Source organism: Hippocampus zosterae, chromosome 5, assembly GCF_025434085.1.
Source record: "Hippocampus zosterae strain Florida chromosome 5, ASM2543408v3, whole genome shotgun sequence".
In the NCBI taxonomy this organism is placed as follows: Eukaryota; Metazoa; Chordata; class Actinopteri; order Syngnathiformes; family Syngnathidae; genus Hippocampus; species Hippocampus zosterae.
The window spans coordinates 23,372,813-23,397,215 of NC_067455.1; the positions used below are offsets into that span (position 1 = coordinate 23,372,813).

At 41.2% G+C, this 24,403-nt stretch overlaps 2 protein-coding genes across 6 annotated transcripts in view; both read left to right on the plus strand.

The window, feature by feature from the left end:
- The first annotated feature begins 638 nt into the window (after positions 1-638).
- On the plus strand, positions 639-10,054 carry ncam3 (neural cell adhesion molecule 3). Of its 2 annotated transcripts, XM_052064702.1 has the most exons (16): positions 639-809; positions 1,044-1,115; positions 1,399-1,593; positions 2,055-2,189; positions 2,305-2,445; positions 2,609-2,726; positions 3,334-3,488; positions 3,598-3,731; positions 4,453-4,588; positions 5,032-5,199; positions 5,271-5,391; positions 6,544-6,673; positions 6,875-7,043; positions 7,151-7,343; positions 8,309-8,440; positions 8,731-10,054. In XM_052064702.1, the coding sequence occupies exons 1-16, from the start codon at positions 764-766 to the stop codon at positions 8,771-8,773; spliced, it is 2,088 nt and encodes a 695-aa protein (XP_051920662.1). In that variant the 5' UTR covers positions 639-763; the 3' UTR covers positions 8,774-10,054. The 2 variants fall into 2 exon arrangements, with proteins under 2 accessions (XP_051920662.1, XP_051920663.1); XM_052064703.1 differs by lacking the exons at positions 639-809; positions 1,044-1,115 and having other exon boundaries at positions 1,402-1,525.
- Positions 10,055-11,272: 1,218 nt separating this feature from the next.
- mroh1 (maestro heat-like repeat family member 1) overlaps positions 11,273-24,403 on the plus strand; it is a 38,364-nt gene continuing 25,233 nt past the window's right edge. For 2 of the 4 annotated variants that reach the window (XM_052064587.1, XM_052064589.1), the window contains exons 1-11: positions 11,275-11,459; positions 11,868-11,932; positions 12,154-12,299; positions 16,324-16,455; positions 16,533-16,695; positions 18,113-18,211; positions 18,410-18,561; positions 19,441-19,581; positions 20,879-20,971; positions 23,422-23,500; positions 23,748-23,861. In XM_052064587.1, coding sequence (XP_051920547.1) covers positions 11,911-11,932; positions 12,154-12,299; positions 16,324-16,455; positions 16,533-16,695; positions 18,113-18,211; positions 18,410-18,561; positions 19,441-19,581; positions 20,879-20,971; positions 23,422-23,500; positions 23,748-23,861 — 1,141 coding nt within the window. In that variant the 5' untranslated portion in view covers positions 11,275-11,459; positions 11,868-11,910. Of the gene's footprint in view, positions 11,460-11,867; positions 11,933-12,153; positions 12,300-16,323; positions 16,456-16,532; positions 16,696-18,112; positions 18,212-18,409; positions 18,562-19,440; positions 19,582-20,878; positions 20,972-23,421; positions 23,501-23,747; positions 23,862-24,403 lie in introns of all 4 variants that reach the window. The other 2 variants (XR_007962302.1, XM_052064588.1) reach the window with 2 other exon arrangements.

Sequence of the window (24,403 nt, forward strand, 5' to 3'; positions counted from 1 at the left end):
CATAGTGTAATATTTGGGTGTTACAGAAATACTTTTTTTTTTTACCAAGCCCTTTTTTTTAAAATCCAGTGCCCAACAAGCATCATTTAACCACATAAGGAATGGCACTCCTCATACACACAGTCCAAACGAGGATGAAATATTTCATGACAAAGCACATCATGGACAGAGAGACAGAATGTGAAACGTAACATTTGTCCAAGGCTAAACAGCAAGAGCCCTGATGAGGTGGTAACGGCTAGGCAGATTTGTAGAGATGTAATCCATCTATCCATTTTATAATCTGTTTATCCTCACAAGGGTCGCGGGCGTACTGGAGCCTATCCCACCTGTCCTCAGGCAGTAGGCAGGGGACACCTTGAACCGGTTGCCAGCCAATCACAGGGCACACAGAGACAAACAACCATCCGTCTAGGGACAATTTAGAGTGTTGCATGTTTTTGTAATTTCAGAGCAGAGATTTGCGTGTATTTATTACTTTGACATATGAATAATAACAAGACTGTGGTGAAATGGACGAAGCATTTGTTTCACAGCCATTTGCGCTCATGAATGACAAGAAGAGATGAGAGACATGTGCTTCCTCTCCGCCCACTTTTTGCTTCCTTTCCCCTCCTGCGCCCCTATATAACCCAAGATACAGACCCTCCCCATAGCAAGAACCCTGAAAGTAGGTATCATATTTGAGGCTCGAAAATCCACCTTCACCAGCTAACCTGACAGATTTTTCAGTGTGACCGTGGCCAAAGTGACAATTTTCAACATGAAAATCGCCTTGTTTTTGTTGCTTCTGGTTGTGCATAGCACGGGTAAGGTCTTCTCTTTGATATTGTGTGGAGTAATTAACTGCAAACACAAAACGTCACCTCAAGTGTGTTAGATTCTCTGAGAGATTCATTGGTGTGTTGTTTTTATCTTTTATCTAAAGTTTCGGGATACTACCAGAACAGTAATTTTAGGTGATAAACATGTAGAGGTTGTGTAATGTGCACTAAATAGTGACAAGTGTTTGATGGCACATGTTTCTTTCCTCTCTTTGTCAGATGCCAAAATGGACATCATCACCAGCAAGCAAGATATTCAAGTTGGAGAGGAGCTTTTACTTTTCTGTAAAGGTCAGTTTTCCATCTGTAATTTCAATATGGCTGACTTATATTTTATATTGCATTCTGTACTGTGTACATTTTTTTCTGAAACATTTATTTTGTGCATCCAATACTTAGTTTTTCTTTTCTACCCCCCCCCCCCCCCACACACACCCCCCCAACCTAAATTCTGGTACTGTCGGTTGCAAATTCGCTTATGTCTTTATGTATGCTCTGTTGTGTTTGGATACATCGCGCCTGTGGCACATATCGGTTTTAAATTCCATTTGATGCATAAGCTATCCTGTCTTAGCTGGAGGAGAAGGACATATAACATGGCAAAGGAATAGCGAGGACATCGATGAAGAGTTGATATCAACAGTGGATGAGTCCTCTTCGAAACTGGTCATCAAGAGTGCCTCTATGGAGGATGCAGGAAGGTACACCTGCCTGTGTGATTTTGACAACGGCCACAGGGATGATGTTCAGACACAGATTTATGTTTATGGTATGTAAGAGCATCATACACCTTTGGCAGACTAACTGGCCACAACACCTGCAAAACTGAATCAGCTGGTAGGCCTATCAGTGATTCTGTCAGTTTTAAATGATCAAGTCAGAGAAGTATTTATATGCACAATACCTTTATTAGAATGTATTTTAATTTGAGATTGAATCTTACTGAGAGCAGTGTGTCATACTGCCCCTCATAATTCCATTAACTGCCCAATTTTTTAAAAACAAAATTACAATGCCGTTGTGGTTTAGTAGTTCACATAACATCCATGGCAGAGTTAACAAATACCTCTCTGACGGCGTCAATCAAAATGACTATTAAAAATTGGTCAAGTCATTGGGTTGTGCAGATGCTGCTGTGGCCAGTGGATCTTTTGTAGTGCTGCTAAGATCATAGTTGTCTGGTCTAAGAATTTACCACACACAAAACAAGCATCTTGGATTTGTTGTCAGAGGGTCCATCATTTGAAAACACCCCCACCTACCATGAGTTTTTGGAGGGTACAGATGGAGTGGTGCCTTGTCGGGTGTCTGGCCAGCCGGCGGTGGAAGTCCGCTGGACGTACAGCAAGGAGATGCCGTCTCGTGGTCAGTGTATGCTCAGGGAGTTCATCGCCATATAATCATTTGGCAAATGTGATTTTGGATTTGAAATGGATTTTGGGATGTGATTTTCTGATCTTTTTGTCTTTGTCTTTATTAGGAAAAAATGTGCAGCAGCTGCCTGATAACACGCTCCTCATTGAGAAAGTGAAGCGACAGGATGCTGGGATGTACGTGTGCCAGGCCCAAATCAGAGGGAGGCCCGTCTTTAATAAGCTTCCCATATCTGTTGTGGTCAATGGTGTGTCTTCTTTGCATCATCATTTACAGTATGAAATCAAGCATGATGTGCTGAATGTACAAATTTCCGGAAAGCAGACAATCATTGGGATGGTTGAATTGACAAAATCAAGTCCAGTCTGTGTTCTGAAACATTGACAATAACAAGAGTGTTCTGAATATAGCTCCTCCCACTGTCCATCTGAAAGAAGAGGTGAAGAAAGTCATCGCTGGACCAGATACCAACGTTTCCTTGCTGTGTTTGGTCGACGGCCAGCCGAAACCAAATATCACCTGGAGCATGTAAGACTTGAGTTAACCAATTAAGATGCATCCATTCTATTCCGAGACACAAACAGCAATTTAGGGAAGGCGGGGGGCGGGGGGAAGTAATTAAATCAAACAAAATTTGCTCACCTTTGCCTTAAAATTCATTCTCATCTTTCAACAGTGATGTAGAATGTGTTTAGTTTTAATATCATCAATATTATTTGCATTGTGGTGATGGGTTACGGTTACGTCAAACTACTCTCCACAATACGTTTATTTCACCTTCATAAAGTAACCAAAGGTTTTAGTGCAGGTCAACATTGCAGCAAACCACAATTACTAATAATGTCAACTTGATAGCTTGTGGAATGTGAACGTTGAATTATTTTATTAGTAAAGGCATCTGTACCGAAATACTGCATGTTTTTGGTTAGTGAATATGTCGAGTGCGCTCTTGGTGTGTTTCTGATGTTTGGATCTGTAGCAGTGTATAATCATTGTTTTTCGTGTATATGATACTAATATTATCCTGACGATCGACCCATGGACCCATGAAAATTCACGAGATAGTGGGACTACGATAGGTGCATTGCATTATAATGGCGACTTACTTCAATCACTTTAAACTTCTGTCTCACAGGCCAGCATTATACGACCCCAGGCATCACAAGTTCAACTCTGACCGCAGCCAGTTGACCATTAGGTCCGTTGTCAGGGACGACTACGGGGAGTACATCTGCACCGCAACCAACAAGATTGCCGAAAGCAGTGCTACCGTGATGCTTCACGTCTTTGGTTGGTTTTCTTCTTTTCTGACTACCTATGGAATGCAAAGTACAGTATCAAAATAACATTTGCATTCAAACGTGGCTGTTGCGGTGATAATGGAGTTGTTTCATTTCAGAGACCCCGGAGGTGTCTTTGTCTGTAGAGCAGCAGAATGTCAGTGTGGGCGAGAGCGTGGCAGTGGCCTGTAATGTCTCCGGACTTCCTCAGCCAGACCTGCACTGGATCAATAAGCGCAATGGACAAACCCTGGTAAGAGTGGTACGCAGAGGCAGAGCTACAGGGTGGCTAGGGGTGGCAAAAGACACCCCTTGTCAGTCTGTGGCCACCCCCATACCGAATTTTAATATCTGCCAATTTTACACAGATGCAGTGTTCCTCGACCCGTTTGTTACGTCATTTTTTTTATATTAAATACATATTTAGAAAGTAATTCTGTAAATGATCTGTGTCAAGTAAAGAGCATTCAATTCTTACAGTTACTGTAGCATTAAAACCATGCTTTCACATCACAGCAAGTAAACCGACATGGCAGAGAAGTAATTGTTTATTTTACCAATCCACAGTCATGGTTTCATGAAATAAAAATGCACACATACTGTATACTGTACCACACAGACATAATACAAGCTAAAAAAAAACAAACAAAACATTTAGAATTGTGAAGAATTAAGAGAGTTTTGTGTTGTTGTGCTTTTTAGAAATGATTTGAATGAATAGAAACATTGAGTGTGAATTTTAGTTCACGTAACCCTCAATGTGGATGGAATGTAAAAGAATGATTGACGCATGCCAGGCTATCCTTTACTAATGTGTTGTGTCACCCTTAGCTCCCCACTGAGACATTTCTGGGACATAAATCGATATAAAAAAACAAAACTAAAGACCACCATTACAGTTGGTTTCATCAATCTATGTTTAGCCCAGCATGTGTTTCACAGTACTGTACATCTTTTGTGTTTGGCCTGGCTAGGACTCACCTTCTGGTCGTATCCGTGTTGAGGGCGGCATTTTGATGATTGATTCAGTTGTGCCATCTGATGGTGGCCTCTATTCCTGCATGGCTGTTGGAAGCATCGGCAATGCATCAAGAGACGTTGCAATTCACAGTAAGTCTAATGACTCTGCGGTGTAATTCTGCACTCACCGGACACCTCACTGAGTGACCTAAACGACAAATTAAGCCATACATTTGTTTAAAAAAAAAAAAAAGCTAAATTTTGCATTATTTCAACAATCGCATCATTCTGCTTTCATTTTGCAGTGGTAAATACCTGTAATACATTAAACAGCTACATATACCCAAAAAATAAGAGAAAAGAAAAAAAAACATTAAAAGCAGATCTCACTATACACAGTCCCAGAGCAGTGGTCTCATGTCATCCAAAAGAAGAAACATACATCAATTTATATAAATACAGTATACCCATGACATTAAAACTGGTCATGAATATCTATATAGTGTCCTCGATCAGGCCCTAATTTTGAACACATCAGTTACAACTATCAGTGTAAGTACCTCATTTGACCACGGTGTTCTCTTGACCCACAGCCCAGCCTGGTCCACCTCCCTACCTGTCAGTCTCACCTGGACCTGCCTCAGTCTTTTTCTCCCTCAAAACACCACCCATCAGTGGGGGAACACCAATTACAAACTTCATCCTGCAATGGAGACAAAATGCAGCCGAGAAATGGCAAGAAGTCACCGTCCCAGCCTCAGGTAATTTGTCCGTTTACAAGGTTAAAATCAGCTGTAATCCTCGACGTGCACTTTTACGTTTGTGCTCGTAGATACCCTGGCAGTGACCTCCCTCATGCCCTACACATTATACACTGTGCGTTTGGCTGCCTTGAATGCAGCGGGACGCGGCCAATTCTCAAATGCAAACTCTGTCCGAACCCTAGGAATACGTGAGTATCACACATTAACACCATATGAAGGCAGCGGCACAATAAATCCAAATTCCATACCACTTACTACGCAATGCCTGTAATGAACAAAATAGTGTGTTGATAAACATTTTTAGAATTGGGGGGTGTTGTTTTGTTACATATTTTTAAGGTAAATATCTAAGATTTTAAGCAATTACAGTTTTCACCTGTGCTGTGAAATACATTGTACAGTAGTCATCAACATCCGTCCATTTTCCAATCCATTTATCCTCGGGGGTTGCTGGAGCCGATCCCAGCTATCTTCCGGCAGTAGGTGAGGGACACCTGAACTGGTTGCCAGCCAATCGCAGGGCACACAGAGACGAACAATCATCCACTCTCACGCTTACACTCAGAGTCACACTCACACTCACACACTCACACCTAGGGACAAATTAGAGTGTTCAACCAGCCTGCCATGCATATTTTTGGAACGTGGGAGGAAACTGGAGTGCCCGGAGAAAACCCACGCAGGCCCGGGGAGAACATGCAAACTCCACACAGGGAGGCCGGAGCTTGAATTGAACCTGGTATCTCTGCACTGTGAGGTTGACGCGCTAACCTTGGACCACAGGGCAAAATCCATGCACGTGAATTCACATAGTAATTTGTATTCAGGAATAAGATTACAAACACTGTACAGCATGCATGCAAGGGAAAGATAAGGACGAAGGCGCAGCACAACAGTGATGTGCCACTGAGGACACTGAGACCGACGTCCAAGAACATCACAGTAATGTTTGTATTTTGGTTTGCGGCTCTTGAACCTGCAATGGTATGATCACGGACCTATGCCTGTGTTTTTGGTCTTTGCAATTCCAGCGTCATCTCATAATGTATTTGTAAATACATATGTCAATGTTATGGTCAAAATATTCCTATTCATGTGCATTAAAGCATGTGTGCGATCATAAAAAAATTATTTATCGCAATCTGTTGATACACACTTTGTGATTCATCTGTTTTTCTTTCTTGTATAATGTTTCCATCGTCGTCATCATAATGACACCATCCAATCTCCTATCCTCCATCGACAGGAGGTAAGACACACACACTGGTGGTTCTATGTATCTGAGTCTACACAATTACAAGGAGGTGTTAAGTTCAGCATTTTCTTTCTCTATTGCTACCCAGGTGAACCAGACAGCCCAGTTTTGTCATGTGATGAGATGAAAGTAGTGGGCAACTCCTTCTTCATCCCCCTCAAGCAAACCGATCATGGCGGCACTCCTCTCCTGCACTACAATCTCCGATATCGTGAGGTCAGGCTCAACATCCACCTGCACGCCTTTGCCGTGTGATAGCATCCATGTTCATGTGAGGTAGTTGGCAAAGGACTGTTACACAATAAGTGGACGTCAAAACACTCTTCGTCATTGAAATATTTATAAATGCAAATTATCTTTACTCATTTTATGCCCCATACTTGGTGCCTCAACACTATCTGTCTGTATTTTGTCCAGGATAAAGATCGGGCTGAATGGAAAAAGAAGCAGCTGTCGTCCAACACTGACTCCATTACCCTCATCGACCTGAACTTTGGCGCTGACTATCAACTGGAAGTCGCAGCAATCAATGCTAATGGTTCCTCGCTCCCTGTAAAATTCAACTTCACCATTGCAGAGAAACCTGGTAATCCTCTCATCACCTCAAACATCAATGACAATCTTCACATCTCCATTCTTAATGAGCGTCCTCTTTCTACTTCACTCTCTTCTTCATTCTCCTTGTTCTCACAGTGCGAAACGGCATGACCAAAGGCAGCGTGGCGGGCATCGTCATGGTGATCTTCTTGGTGATTTTCTTGCTGGTGGATGCCACTTGCTGCTACAGAAACCGCTGTGGCCTGCTTATGTCCATCGCTGTGAAACTTTTTGGACAGAAAGTTCCAGGCCTCAAAGGGTTTGAAGAAGGAGAGGGGGGTCCTAATGGGTAAGTAAGATAAGATAAGAAAACCTTTATTAGTCTCGCAATGGAGAAATTCCCAATTCACAGCAGTAAAGTAATGAAAGGAAGAAGTAGAACAACAAATACAGGAGCTGCTGGAAATGCAGCCACTCTCGCGGCGCCATTTTGAAGTCAAAATAACAAAAATAACACAACACAACACAACACATAGGACACAGACAGTTGAGCAATCTTCACCACTTTTCTGCATACACTTTGTTGTCTGAAGCAGTTATAGATGAAAGAGGAGAGAGGATCAAAGTGTCCTTTCACCAGTGGGTCAGGGACGTCATGCTGAAAATGTGCACACGTCTGCTACAAGCTAAGTTTTGAAAGCAAACACGAAGCTGTAGCGTCCATTGACGAAAAGAGATTAATTCACTTCTCCTGTCCCACGTAATCCGCTTCAAACTCCAAGCCGCGACTCCCAGTTCCAAATCCGCATCGGCGCTCCACGCTAACGCTCCTTTCTTCTCAGTATAGTACAGTACTGAGTACAGTAGGTGTGTATGTTTGTATTCATATTTTTTGGAGGGGTTCGGGGGGGGGGGTAACCTTGAATTTAAGGAGCCCCTAAAGGGTTATGGAAAAGAACTTTGCATTCCCTCATAGACTTTTGCATTTCCTCACAAATACTGTGAGATAACGCAAACGTTAAACTTTTTTTTCCCAAATATATTAAATCTGTTGATCTTGATCTTAAATATAGTTTTCAAGTCCTGCTCCATAAATCTGTCCTTCCCCGAAGTAGTGTCGTCTCTCAATCAGCTGCGCATGAGAGCCTACATTAGCCAAGCTGACTTGGAAGTACAAAAACGCACACTTGAAAAAAAAAATGTCCATTTACAAAAAAAAATTCTGAGTCCCCAGTTTAGGGGCTCCGTGTGAATTGGATTTACAAGGAGGTTAGCATGATGCTAATCCCATTTATTTTATGCATGCTGCTCTAGGGAAGTCAAGATGAACGGCATGTCCACTCCAAGAGGCGACAGACGACAAATGGAAGTTCAGACACTTCCCTCAAAGGAAGGCGGTGCACTCACAGAGGTCACCTGTGACAAAGCCTCTCTGACTAAACATGAGTATGTGCAGTCACACTCAGTCACAGTAACTCTACCGGGGTATATTCTATGAGGAAAATAAGAAATTGAAAAAACTAAATAAATAAACACAATGTATTGGTTTTGCTTGTAGCTCTCAATTTGTCTGTTACTTTGATGTTCTCAATTATTTTATTTCACATTTAATCTGTGACAACCTCCCCAAACTTTCAGGTGTTCTTTTGGAGTGACCTTTTTTGTCGTTGTGAAGAATAATTAATTTAAGAATAATCTGTGATCCATTTTTTCCCAACCCCCCTACCCCCCCACAGGAAAACTCAGCCAGACAGAAATGTGCCTGCGGCAGATGCATGAGGCCAACATCTAAAAAAAGAGAACCAAAGAGACAACCTCAAATCTAATCTTTTTGAAGAGAAGATAATTCGAAGCGGAAATTTGAATTGTCAACAGTACAGTATAAACAAATAAGTGATTATTTGTCTGATTCCTCTGTGCTGCTGGTGTATGAACATTAAGAGGACAAGAAGCAAGTTGAGCATCTCCTGACATCACATCTTCTCATTATGAAAACCTCCCAGTTGGTAGGAACTTCAAGAAGACAGGATAAAGTGACAAGTGAGATTTTATGTCATGTTGTTGTTAGTTTGTTGGCTCAGTTGAGTTTAACCTAAACTGTCATGCATTCATGCTCGGGTAATCTTGAGATCGGTCTTTTACAGGGTAAAGGTGTTTGTAATTTATTCTTGAAATGACAATGTTCTCAAATTGGCATGCATATATTTTGAATGTTAAAAACAAACAAAGGTTTGTTAATTCCGAACAGGGTCAAGTGCAGCTGTTTAACATCAAAAATACTTGTCTGTGCAGCTTGGCGGAGTACCGGTAGTTATTCGCCGGCTGCGTCACGATCAACAGGTTCCTGGTTAGAATCTTAGCTCAGGCTAACCTTTGTTGAGTATGTATGGTCTCCCTAATATTGCGTGAATGTCTCCATGTACTTCCATTGCTTCCTATAGTCCATAAAAAACGTTACCTTCGTTGCAGTTTCTAAATGACCCATTGGTGTGAATGGTTGCTTGTGTATTATGAATGCGCTCTGCGATTCGCCGGCAATGAGTCGTGGGTAGACCAGTACAGAGTAGGCTCACTCAACATTCGCCCGGATAGGAGCTTGCTAATCGGACAAGCACTGTTGAAAATGGATGGATCGGCATTTCTAAGAATGGATGGATGGATCGGACAAGCACTGTTGAAAATGGATGGATTGGCATTTCAAAGAATGGATGGATGGATATTAACTTTTTAGAAATACTTTGCTGAGGCTGCTATCCTGATTTTCATTTTGAGCTATAACCAACTAGCACAGGCCATTCAACGTTTACCACTGCTATGAAAATACCGTAATGTATATACAGGACCTAAGGCAAAAAACATGAACTAATATATTTTAAAGAAGCTCATAGTTTATACTCCCGTTTGAGTCTGCTTATTGAATAAACTCTGATGCAGCATTTTTACTTTGACAAAAAGTTGATCATGCTCACAAGTCATATAAGCTGTGTCTGGTTGTAAATATGTACCGATATGTTTTGTTAACCACTGTCTGAGCTATATCCAGTAAAAATATTAACAGTATGTTTTGAAGGGGTTTTTATTGTTGTGCAATCTTCTTCTATAACTTTGGGCAAAAACACTTCAACACAACTCATCCCCATTCACACCTGAGACTTTTAAGACTAATTAGGTAGATGCCACTGGGGAGGGAAAATACATAGCTGTGACCAGTTTGGACATTTTCACTTATGGGTGTATTCACTTTTGTTGCCAGCGGTTTAGACATTCATGGGTAAGTGTTGAGTTAAAAAGGAAGGTCATTGTACACCCTGTTATACAAGCTGCGTCGTCAGTGTTGCCACATGTAAAGATTTAATTCAGTGTTGTAAGATAGTTATAGTTTACATAGTATTGATGAGTGCTGCTGAGTATTGTTAAAGTACTTATGGTTTGCTGAATTGTCATACTAAGAGGCAGGGTCAACCAACTAAGGCCTAGGTACAAAACGATGACTCGCCACTGAATATTGATGAATGATGGACAATGATACTACTGCTATGACGACGAAGACTACTTCTACTACTACTACTATTACTACTACTACAACAACTGTAATTATTACTACTGTTCTACTGTACTACCACTACCACTACTACTAATAATGATAATAATAATGATATTGAGACCACTGAAAAAAATATTGATCGCTTCTGTTATATATTTACATACGTTCCATACATACTCATCCAATTAAGTAGTCAATCGGAAAATACCCTTGGGAAGAAACGACAGGCAAAATAAAATTTGAAATACTGTACTGTACCAAGGCGGCCCGGTAGCCCAGTGGTTAGCACGTCGGCTTCACAGTGCAGAGGTACCGGGTTCGATTCCAGCTCCGGTCTCCCTGTGTGGAGTTTGCATGTTCTCCCCGGGCCTGCGTGGGTTTTCTCCGGGTGCTCCGGTTTCCTCCCACATTCCAAAAACATGCGTGGCAGGCTGATTGAACACTCTAAATTGTCCCTAAGTGTGAGTGTGAGTGCGAATGGTTGTTCGTTTCTGTGTGCCCTGCGATTGGCCGGCAACCGATTCAGGGTGTCCCCCGCCTACTGCCCGAAGACAGCTGGGATAGGCTCCAGCACCCCCCGCGACCCTAGTGAGGATCAAGCGGCTCGGAAGATGAATGAATGAATGAATGTACTGTACCAGATTGGCAACCGAAGTACAGTACTCCTCTCCAACGGTAGATGGCAGTATGCGGCCCTTGGGTGTTTGAAGCCATAACATTATAGAAGAAGTAGCACTGGGATGGTGGGTATGACGTGACACAACAAATTGGTTCCTGCTGACCAGAAGCACATGACCACATGATCAGGCGTGTTTACGCTTGCAGTCAGCGCACAGGTAAAATGCTCGCTGTCACACTTTGAGAAGAGCGAACCGTGGCAAAGCCTAGTTATTTGTTCAGCGGTCAACTTCAGAAACCGTGGTAAGTAAGGCTATTAACGAGACCCCGCCTTTCGCTAGTCTGTTGTGTTGAGGACGTTTGTGACTCTTCCGTAGCAGCAGCTAAAGCTAATAGTAAATTAGGAGACGACGTAGTAGTGGAAGGTTTTGACATGACTTGTGGAAAGGAACGCTTTGGGATTTTGTAGGTTCTGTCTGGTTTTGATATGTTGGTGCGAAGTCGCTTCATATGGTGCTATTATTTTAAAGTATGTTTTAATGTCCAGTTCTTCTACTTAAGATACTCCACCCACTGCAATGTGGCCCAAGAGAATTCAATAAATGCAATAACAAACGTCTTTATTCGTCGTACATAATGTTGGGGCGTGGTGGCGGGTGTCAAGTAATGATGATTATGCAAAAGTCGTAATGTATGTTGCAATGCTTGCACGTTTCAGGGTCATTGAGCCCAGGAAACAAGCCCTCTGTCCACCATGGCCGAGACAGATGTGGAACGTGAGTTCTTTCTTATAGTGTATCTAAAGCTGATTCATTAGTTTTTCTCATAACATACTCGCAACATGGTTATGTAGAGACTAGTTATTTTTTTCAGACTACAGTCAGCAGCTGCAGTTCTGTGTTTTGCACATCTCACCATTTATGTTGCATGTTTTAATCTACAACAAATATTCTGATAACCTTGTGATTTGTGACTGTCGTGTTGCGTTTTACTCCAGAGGTGACCCTGGCTCTGCTCGATGCTGCCAATGATAAAGACTTTGAAGTCCAGACTCAGGTCAGGAAGTCGATGCTGACTTTAGCAAATGAGCAGCCTGACCGAGTGCTTGCTATGTGTCAGGATTACCTGCTAAAACACCCAAAGGTAATACCTCACTGCACTGTAATTTCCGGCATTAGGAAATTATTTAAAAAACACAAGCTGGGTTCACATGGAGACTTATCTACTTCTTTCCCTTTCATAACTTTGCTGCTGTGAATTGAGAATTTCTCCATTGCGAGACTAATAAATGTTATCTTATCTTATCTTATCTTATCTTATCTTATCTTATCTTATCTTATCTTATCTTATCTTATCTTATCTTATCTTGTCCCATTCCCATTGAATTAATTCCAAAGGAAACCTGTATACGTGTGAAATAATCTGTTACGTTACATGCTCCACTATGTTAATCAGATCACTCGTGTTACAGCTGTTTGACATACGGAGGTAGATGTGAACATCACAATTTGTCAAGATGGAGTAAACTTGTCAGTTTATCACAGTAGTGATGAGTATTTTATTTTAGCATTTTTATTAATGAAATATTTTAATTAAAAACAATTTACAAGTACCTTAAATCAAGTTTACACATCACAGAAGAGCTCTGGCATGTTACTCCTTTTTAAATTGAATATTCTACGACATCAAAACTCAGTTACATCAACAGAGCATGCATAGACCGGACACAGCTATTCCAATTGAACTATTTACATGTGGCTTGTTCAGATTGGCGTAATGAAATTCAAAATGGATTCAGCCTTTTCCGAATGAGGTGTTTGTCTGGAGCCTTTTCATTCCGTTTGTTCTTTTGGATTCTTCTCGGAATACAGGGTTACATGTAAACCTGGCCACTGTCTCATATTGACATAACGGAAAATCATTTGAATTGTAAAATCGCTTTTGATTTAGAAGATGCGTGTGCGTAAAAACAAAAACAAATCCAATTGTTTTAATTTAAAATACATCACAATGTCTATTAAATTAGCATTTTATTGGAAAGATACATTTGAGAAGCAAATTATACGTTTTATGCTTTATGTGATCAGTGGTTTTATTGTCGATCAGCTGAGTTTGGGAAAAAAAACAATACTCGATCACCGTTCAATCAACATGGACCGTTATATCTATTACGGTTGCGAGAACGTATTGAAAAACTTCAAATTGAAACTCAAAAAGTTCTTCCAAAAAAATGCTGATAAACATTACGTATAACAGTTAATGTTTACATTAGCGATGTCCAACTCCGGTCCATGTGGGTCCCTATCCAACATACTTTCGATGGCTTCCTCCTCCGACCACACCTTTTTCAAATGATCAGCTCATTCGCAAACACGGAGGAGCCTGATAATGATTCGGATGCAGGATGGGAGCCCTTTAAGACCGGAGTTGGGACACCCCTGTTTACATCTTTTAAATTCTATTCCGCCGACATGAAAACAATTGTATAAAAATTAGGGATGTGAATCTCAGCACTGAGGACGATTCGATACACATCTCGATGCACTACCAGCGATGCGATACTTAAACGATACATGGAATTTTCTGGCGACACGATGCGATACGTTTCACCGTCTTCACAATGTGATACGACGCGATACACATTTAGTTCAAATCAATGCGATCCGACACGATACAGTGCAATTTGTTGTGATATTGTGCAATTAAACATGATGCAAATACGCAAAGAAAAAAAGTTTAAAAAAAGATGGAATTCAGTATGGTATTGCAAAAAGTAGACCACTTTATTCCTTATAAACAGTAGAACGTGTAAAACAACTTATTTAAGCCCTTTCACAATTGGGTTTTGTGCAAAGAAAATGTAAACAATTTGGTACCTGAGACTCACAGCTGTTGCTGTAGTGTAAACACAAATAGACTACTCACTGAGTGTCTTATATGAAATGTCCATCTCCATAGGACAGAAAAAAATACAATTGAAACAATGTGGCAGTCACAGCCTCAAAGCTGCTGTGTGTAATGTAGTGTACACAGACCACTCTCATTGAGTGTCAAAATGAAATGTCCAAAAGAGTCATCCATATATAGTTTTTCCTTGCGCGGTCACAGTGAGCTGCAAGGGGACCCCCAAAATAAGAGGCGATTTTTTTTCTGATCCTGACCTGGTTTGCCAAGAGTTTCTCCGGTGTCCAACGAGGAACTGAACGGGGAGGGGGGCGGGAAACTTGTCGGTGATGTGGTGCCATCGTTTTAAGTGGTCTGTATATTTGTGGTGCTGCCGTTGTATGGCTTCGTAGTGCGACATTCTTTGCAAATTACGGAGCTTTTATCAATCTTTCCGTGTTTCTTTTCGAAGCCGTAGTATTTCCAAAAATAAGCTCTGAATGTTGCGGAAGCATTAAATACAGTAGTTTCCTCGCTGCTGCTTGCACGAACTTCCATAGTGTTTCGCTACTTGTGTACTGGACTGTATGTGACGCACGGCTACCGTCCGTATTCAACACAAAACGCAAAACAATGATGGTGCATTCATTGCACCTAGGAAAGGGCAGATAGGTGACGTTTAACATGAATAAAACGGCGCCTGAATCGGATTTTACTGATACCCACCAATGCATCGTGATGAATCTCGATTTCACCCGTGAATCGCGTCGTACCCAGTGAATGAGCCGATGCACTCGCATCGCGCACATGCGCATCGATGTATCGATTTATATGGATTATTTTCCACACCCTTAATAAAAATACATTAAAAAAATTTTCAAACATCGCCAGTCACTCAGGTGGGCAGGGCTTTTGCTAAAACAATTGCTTTCTTTGTTCAACAGCTGTCAATAAGTCCATACACTTCCATTAGCCCCAAACAGCACCACTCCGGTCGTCCTGGTGCCACATACAGTATGTCCTCCATTGCTCTCTTGCTGCAGCTTTGTGTGCCTTCTTTCTATCTCTCGCACTCTATCACGCTGTCTCTTGCTCTGCCTGTCTCTGTCCCTCCCACCATCCCCACCCTTTGCACGATTGTCATTGGTTGGCAGTAGCTGTCGATGCCAAACTTATTGGAAAGGAATTTGGTTGGTTGGACTGGGTTTCCTGCAACACCTGCGTGCAAGGTCATATGACTGATATCGTCCTAATTTTGGGCAGAGGCCATAAAAATCATTTCTTTCTTTGCTGTTAAATTAACAGTTTTAATGCATTGGTACAGAGAAATAAAAATAATTAAATCAACAGTACAACAACAACAGTAAAATAACTCGGTGAACTACTAAAGATTGGCTCCTTAAGAATAACAATGGTCATGCCTCAAAACGATAACAATACTTTTTAAGTTCTGATCCTCCATCCATTGCTACTTGTAAATGTGCATGATCAAAAGATGACGCATTTGATTGCTGCTTTTTGTCCAGTGGCTGCCGGCTGATTATTAACGGCTGAACTGATAATGTTTACGTGAGCAGACTATGCAAACTGATCTCATTTCCATGCTTTCCACTTTATCACTTGGGTGTTACTTGTCCAAATGATTCAACAGGTTTGCTGTATTGCCTTGTTTTTGACAACATACCTTGCACAACGGCTTCCTCCTCCTGGTCGCTCTGGTGATGCCGCCACAAAAGTGATGCAAAGGAAGTTAGTTCTCTTGTATAAATAGCAGCGATGGGCGCTTTACCCTACTTTGCCGGTCCGTCCTCCATCCGTGATCTGTGCGCCCTTCCGTCATCGTCCCCCCGTTCTTATTCATAAAATAATCACCCTTCGACCCTGTCCTTCCTCATCCTTTTCAAGTGCTTCCGTTCTTAAATTTCACCAGTCCGTGCCCCCCAGGGGGGAAAAAAAAGTGTCTGTGCATGATGCCGTGGGAGAGAGGCTGAAAGCCACTGGAATCCCTATTTGAGTCACCAGAATGCGATGATTTGGAAATACCGGCAGTAAAAAAGTGTACAACAGGCTAGCATACAATTTGTTGTGAAACAGCCTGAACAACACACACTCATTTCAATGAGTAACCATTGTTCAGTACATGGCTACAATTGAAATGCAAATCTTCTACCATGGATACGTAACCTAGTTTGTGTTGAAATTTTAATAACATTTTTGACAAACAACTGTGTTTAATATCAACTTTGTCTTGCTGTGTTTTCTGCCTCCTATCCTCTTACTCCAGTTGGTGGTGAGTCACAGAGTTGTGATTCTTCAAACCATTGAGCTGATTGTTGGCAGCAGGATAGACGCAATACCTTACACCAGGATCAAGAGCATCATTTCCTTGGCCTCAGATGAGATGACACGTTCAAAGGTGACCAATGTCACATTAGGTTTGTTTTGTTTTTGGGGAACTCGATCATCTATTGAGTTTGTTTCTGTTTCACAAAGGAAGTTGTCCCTGACTGGCAGCAGGCAGCCAGTAACATTCTTGTAGCTGTTGGCAACAAACATATCAATGAGATAATGGAGGAGATACTGAGCAAGTTTCAACCTGGAGTCTTGCCTCACTTTTTTGTGGTCCAGACGTTGGCCAACCTGTCTGTTTCCAATGGTAGGAAAACTTGCACATTCATTCTGAAGTAGACTGCACATTTGGCAATTAAAAAAAAAAGCTGATATATCCATCCATCCATTTTACAAACCACTTTATCCTAAATCGGGTCGTGGGGGCGTGCTGGTGCCTATCCCAGCCGTCTTCGGGCAGTAGGTGGGGGTACACCCTGAGCCGGTTGCCAGACAATCGCGGGGCACATAGAGAAGAACAACCATCTGCACCCACACTCACACCTAGGAACAATTTAGAGTGTACAATCAACTTGCCATGCATGTTTTTGGAATGTGGGAGGGAGTTTTTGGCACTAAAGTACCATTCATTTTGCCCCATATGGTCTAGTTTTGCTGTTACACGCTAGGAGCTTTCCAGGAGTAGTTGCGGTTATTACTTTTCTTAGCAGTAGTGGATGCACATTTTATACATGTGTGAGCCAACATGAGCCTTTTTTTTTCTTGATGAAATAAGGGGGTTTAAAGCTTTATTTTGGTAAGTTCAATGCTTCTATAGCTTGAGAACTCAATTATCTGTGGGCCTTCAAAAATCTTTTCACAATGGCCAAAAATGTCTGGCACCAGCTCTCCCAATTTGAGAAAAACTGCTGGCATTGAATGAATTCAAGCAAAGTAACCGAGTTACTATTCAAATCAAGTAAGCAGAAAACTACCTTAGTTTTAAAATCAAATAACCTACTTGCATTTTAAAAGCAAGTAACCAAGTATAGTAACCTACCTAGTTTCTTTTCAAACCAAGTTAACTTCATTCCTTTTCAAATCAAGGAATCAGTCATCACATCATCTATAATTGCTATCCAGCTGCTGTACAGCTTGCTGAATAGCTGATGATTTGAATCAGGTGTGTTGGAGGAGGGAAACATCTAAAACATGCAGGACAGCGGATCTCGAAGACCAGAGTTGCCCACCGTTTTAAAACGGGTGGGTTTTAAAGTTAAGTAAATTGATTTTAAAACTACATACCGGTACTCATTAAAGTCACTTCCCGGTACTTAATTTTAAAATTAAGTTATCAGTAACATAACTTAGTTTTTTGTTCAGGGTAACAGTGGTGATAGATGGATAGCAAACCAAACCACATTTACTTTGGCTTGTTGAAACAAAACCATGTTTGCAAATTTTCCCCTTAAATTTGTTCAATTATTTAAATACATTTATTCATTCATTCATTTATGTATTAAGTTATTTATACACATTTTTTCATGGGAAAGTGACATTGAATGTATATTAGTGGGTATTGAATATTTGTTTTTTTTAGGGTGTGTATATATATATATATATATATATATATATATATATATATATATATATATACACACCCTAAAAAAAACAAATATTCAATACCCACTAATGGGTATATATAATCTGTTTTTATTAACACCATACTCTCCGCTTTTCTCTAGTTTATGGCATGGTGCCTTTCCTAAACGCTATTCTTGGCACCATGTTGCCTATGTTGAGCCTGACCAAACAGGACAACATGAAGTGGGTCCTCTCCTCCGGTAGGAACCGACATTGATTTTCAAGTTTTTGATAGTATTTAACTGCATTCTGTAGGTGGATTGCTGCTGTAAATATTCACCTCCATCAATAACACAGGAGGAGTTCTAGAATTTCAGTGTTATTTTTGACAACAACAAAAGTTGAATCTTTAAAATGAATGATATGATTCTGTTCCTCTGTTTGTGGCTTTTCTTCAGCTCTGCGCCATTTCAGTGACAGTATCTTGGAGTACCTTGCCAATCTCGACAAGGCACCAGATCCCACAGTCAGGCAGGACACATTCTCAAGTGAAATCTGTGCTGCGTTTGACATCCTTTTCAATAACTGGTTACAGAGCAGAGAATCGAAGGTAAGAGCACACAACTTTGCTACTGGAGGTTGGTCCACCTGTACAGTTATGTGCACTCAGGCTTTACTCTAAGGTGAGAAGCTGCGACAAGCCTGCTCCAGCTTGGCATTTGTTTTCACAAAGTGAAATTAAATTTAAAATTTTATCGGTTCCCAAAATACTTGATAAAGCGTTAAATGTTGTACGAGTAAAATATCTATTGCTATTGGAAGAAATTTCACTTGTGTTGTATGGTCCATTTGACAATAAAGTTGTATCCAATCCCAAAATCCAATTTGCACAACATCGCATCCGTACACATAAGATACTGTCGTGGAGATTATAGTACATTATATCACGTATAACACTTTACTGTGTGGATCCTAATTAAGAAAAAGGCTAAAGAAAAAAATGGCTCGATTGAGGTAGGGAGGGAGTTTGAAGTTCAGATTGTTGAGATAAAATGTGTGGGGGCAACCAAACAGCAGCAAACCATTATTCCTTTTCAATATTCAACACTTATTTGTGTGGTGGAGCTTATAATATTAGCGACACACTAAAGAAGAACTGGAGGAAAATATTGGCATTTCTGCGCAGTTGTGATGAGCAACATTTGGGAGGTATCCATTTACCACTCCCAGTAGTATGCTTAGTATGCTTGTTCTTTTCTGTGATACAGAGGGCTGTTTTATAGACAATTACCGGTACCTTATTTAATTAAATAAAAGGTTCATCTTATGAAAGTTGTTTTATTTGATCTAAGAATGTCACTGCTGTCATCACCTTTTGTTTGAAGACACATTTGTGTGTGTGTGTGTGTGTGTGTGTGTGTGTGTGTGTGTGTGTGTGTGTATGTATATATGTGTGTGTGTCCTGTCCTCCCTTTTGTCTTTCTTTCAGTTGAGGCTGACAGTAGCTGAGGCAGTGGGCTCAATGTGCCATCTGATGGCTAGCGATAAACTGGAGGAACACATCCCCAAACTCATCCCTGCCATTCTGTCCTTGTATAAGAAAAACAACGAGCACTACATCATTAGCAAGGTGCCCCTGAGTTGCAACACCAGTAATTTGGGCTCTAAAGATTTCAAAGCAAGGCTCATGAATGCTAAGAATCAACATCTTTCTTTAAATTGTAATAAGGGATGGGTACGGATGGATACCTTTATTTGGTACGGATCCATTTGGGTTGATATTACCGAGCACCTATTCACGTGAAATCAAACAGGATCGTGTTTCGATTCCAAAGCGCGTCTTTCTATCTTGTGACTGTGCAGGAGTCGAAGATTTGGCGCTTTTAATTTTTTTTTTTTCCACAAAAAAGTGTCAAAAGGAACTTTAATGTAATTCATAGACTTAATCATCAACAGACCGATTAATTGTTGGATTTAGTGCCATCTAGCGGCGGACTAATAGAACGTAACTACCTAAACTCTTAGCGTGCATTTTGAAGTACGCATCCTACGATTCCTCAGAGAGACCACGCTTCGCAAGCCTGCCACCACTTTCTTCAGCAGAGGTGCCAGTAAAGCGTCATCCCAAATGACTTCAAGCACTGTATTCTCTCAAGTGCATGCGTGGCATTTGCTGCAGATGCTCAAGTCATAATGTTGAGAAACTACGTTTGCTAAATTGGTTTTCTTCAGGTATCCTTAGCAGAAAGATGGTGGCGAAATATGGCGGCCTCCTGTTGGCGATGTGCATCCAATGTAATATAATTAGTAATTACTTCACCTGCATTACAGTAAAAAAAAATAAGACAAGGTGATAGAACATAATTCTTTCATAAGTTATTGAAATTAATCGTGGCTTTTTGAAATAATTAACATTGAAAAAAAAAATCAACCAATTTTTACACACTGTCCCTTTAAAAACATTGGAAAGGCACCCATGTAACACGTGTACTGTTTGCTTTTCCGTTTGCTTTTTGGTTTTTCGGCCCAGAGCACCGCAGCGCATCCTTGCTTGCTTGTTGTGGCTGCTGCTGAAAGTGGGTGCGCAGGCGGAGGCTAGGGGAGACCGACCTTGCCACGTCCTCGCTCAGGTAGCATTAGAAATACCGCATTCGCCAGAAGGCCTGTTGCCTTCTTGTTGGTCTGCTGTGTGGTAGGTGGTGTTATTCGTGGCAGCGCAGTGGTGGAGCGTCACGGTCTCGCTGATGAGCTGGCGCACCGGTGCAGGAGTGCACTTGGGATCCCATCCCCAATTATAATTATATTTGGTTAAATCTTTGATAACAATTGTAACATAACAATTGTAGAACTATAATGATGTTGATAATTGACCTATTTCAAAGAAGTACATTTTTTGTTGTCGTCTTTCATCCCCCTTTTATGTATAGAGTCTTTGCCATGTTCTTGATGCTTCTGTGAACATGGGAAGCAGGGTGCTGGAGACTCAACTGGACAATCTGCTCTCTGCACTGCATCAGCAGGTAACATGGTTCATAAGAGTCTTTAGTTCTTTGAGATATGTGAAATATTTGACTGATAAATGGGCAGATGCGAGAATAAAGTTCTTCCCTGTTTGGTGCAATTTCATTGCACCGTATTGTCGCTCAGCTGTTCAGGGCTCTAAATAATGACGTGCAATTTTGCTAATCAACGACTTCAATTGAGGAGCAACTTACTAATATTGAGGAGCAATTTTCCGTTTGTTAACCGTAGGGTTTTATTGACCAATACAACTACGAAATTATAACGAGGAGGTTGAATGCAGAGCTGCAGCTATAGAATATTTTAGTATTCAAATATCCTACAGAATATTCTGTTGTTAAACTCAACTTGAGGAACTAGCGTTTTAGAATGCAACACAATCATATCGTAGGTTCATGGCTGTGAGTTTGAGTTTTATTCTTTGCACTAGTAGAAGTTTTGAAAGTTTTCATGGTTAAAAAAGAAGAAAACTCGAGAGCAAACAGTAGAAATGGTAAACTACAGTAAATGTTGATTACCGGTAATGTTCTCATCAACTACAGTAAAACTGTTTAGATGGTTCATTTGTTCGATAATAATCTTCAAGAAGGATTTGAAGGACGATTAAACTCGGTCAGTCAGATAATTTTCTGTTTTGTTTGATGCGAAATATTAATGAATTACAGGAATATAATAAGATAAGTAATAAAATTAAGTATTCGATGGTAATATAATTAGGTTAACTTGTGCTGTCAGGTAATAGCAACTGATGTCAAAAGCAGAACAAAGTGGCCTTAGAGTAAGGTGGTGGTCATCGTGGGCCATTACTTGTGTATATGTTGGGCCCCAAATGACTCCCCGGTGACATCACAAACAGACTGTCATACGCGAACTGTGACCCATGCATTGATTCAGAAGGTATAGTTAGTAGTAAGGAGAACTAATATGAACTGCACGACCATCTGCAACATCATGATGGCTGTTTGAAAGTGCTCTATAAATACTGTTGACTTGACTTGACTTGACCATCGACACACAATACGCATATCCCAATAAAATGCGTCAATTTTGGTGCAAAGACAGTCTAACACACTGGCCATGCAGATTTATTTATTTATTCAATATTCGGAACAATCACGGCGCATTACAGGTGCACAAATTAGTGATCAATGATTTCCGTGGCGTTTGGCAGCTCTGCATTTTGCCATATACAGTCCCACATTTTTGCCATATACCATAAAATCCGTACCGTAAAATGTGAATGACATGTATATACAGTACACACATGTACAAAACCCCTGATTTATTTGCTGTTTTTTTTCTGAATACAGTTCTTTGGGAAAAAAACGTGACATACATAAGCCGCGATAAATGAAGCGCGATTTAGCGAGGGATTACTGTATCGCAACACCTCTGATCGCTCGCTGCAATTGCAGACTTCTGACCGCTGACAACTTCTGGTAATTCAGATCATGCGCCTGCATATGACGTGAAGCATGGCACAATTACTGATTGGTTGAAGGTCAGAAACCATGTAAACACAAAGTATTTGTGGTTGGCGATTTAATATTAATTTAAAGTTTGAAAGGTTCTGCTCGTGGCTTGCATGGAGCTAACGCTAACACGTACACATAGACATAAAACTTCGCTTAGGTGTATGGAATAGTGCTAGCTCAGTGTTAGCGTTTTAGCACTCATTTTCCCCGTTCTTGTGCGTGTGTAACATGAGGTCTGGTGCCTCGGAGCACCTGGCTCCGGTGATAGCCACACTGGCGTCTTGTTTATCTGTTGAAATGTGTATTCAGCAGCAGCGGGTTGTTCAAATCTGTGGTTTACATGTGAATTCAAGCTGGTGCGAGGCAGCGTGGGCACAGTCAGGTTGCTGCTATTATCCGGGTGCTCCTAAGCTGTCTGCCTTCGAATCAGACAGATCTACCGGTAACTATTTAGCACTGAGGTAGTGCTAACACATATAGCATCCTTATCTAACTCGCGCCGGCCACATAAACATTAAACTTTCGTATCAAGGTGGGGGCCTCAAACTAGCGCCCTCCGGGCCGCGAGTTTCAGATCCCAGCTCTACACCCCTCGACTAGTCAAACGCGATGGACTGGTTGGACACCCTTGGTCTTGGTACTGGTGAACATCTAACAATGTGAAACACACTTGTTTCTTATTAAGTCCCCTTTATAATACCGTCCTCCCGTCAATTTGAGATTTATTTATTTGCAAAAAAATTGTCATTCATGCGATTGTACTATAAACGGCCATTTATAGTTTTGAGTGTTAGTGATTGAGGTGCAAAATATTTTGACTCGCAAACTGCGATGCAAATCCACTTATTTTGAGCGTTGATGTTGACAATTAACAATCCTAGGTCTTTATCCTTTATCCCCTGTTTTGTGATTGGTAGTGCCTTTTTAACTTTTACAGTTTTACAGTTTGTGTGAAAGTGTTTTTCTCCCCGCAGGTGTCCACCTCCGCCGATTACAATAACCCTCCTACAGTCAAGAACCACAATGAGGTTCTTCGTTGCTTCAGTCTGCTAGGTAGCAAAACGTTTTCCTTTATTTTTACACAAGAACAATAATGAGATCCACCTGTGATTGGCGTCAGACATGTCATTTTGAGTATAATCATATGAATTGAGCCTTTGTATAACCAATTTTCACTCTTGACGATTTTCACTCTTGGTAAATTTGTCCACTCTTTTAAAATCTTATCTTTATAATATTTTGGTCACAGTTTGTGGATTTTGATGCTTGAATATCTTTTGACCTACATCTTCTATTCTAGCAAACGCCTTCCCTGACCGAGTGGTCATGTTTGTTCTTCAGAGGCTTGAGAACAGCAATGAACGGAGTAGGTTTGGCTCCCTGGCTGTCCTGCGTCACCTCATCAACTCGAGCAGTGAGCAAATCCACCATTTTTTATCCCTCACTGATCCCGTTCATATTTCTTATTTGGGAGGAGCATTTTTAAAGTTTAGTATGCGTTTAAGGGTGACCCGGTAGTCCAGTGGTTAGCACGTCGGCTTCACAGTACAGAGGTTCCGGGTTCGATTCCAGCTCCGGCCTCCCTGTGTGGAGTTTGCATGTTCTCCCTGGGCCTGTGTGGGTTTTCTCCGGGTACTCCGGTTTCCTCCCACATTCCAAAAACATGCGTGGCAGGCTGATTGAACACTCTAAATTGTCCCTAGGTGTAAGTGTGAGCGTGGTTGGTTGTTCGTCTCTGTGTGCCCTGCGATTGGCTGGCAACTGATTCAGGGTGTCCCCAGCCTATTGCCCGAAGACGGCTGGGATAGGCTCCAGCACCCCCCGCGACCCTAGTGAGGATCAAGCGGTTCGGAAAATGGATGGATGGATGGAGTATGTGTTTAACAGTTTCCTGTGACAACTCAGTGGTGTGGTTCTCATGGGTGTATGTCCGCCTCACCGTCAAAAGGTTCTGAG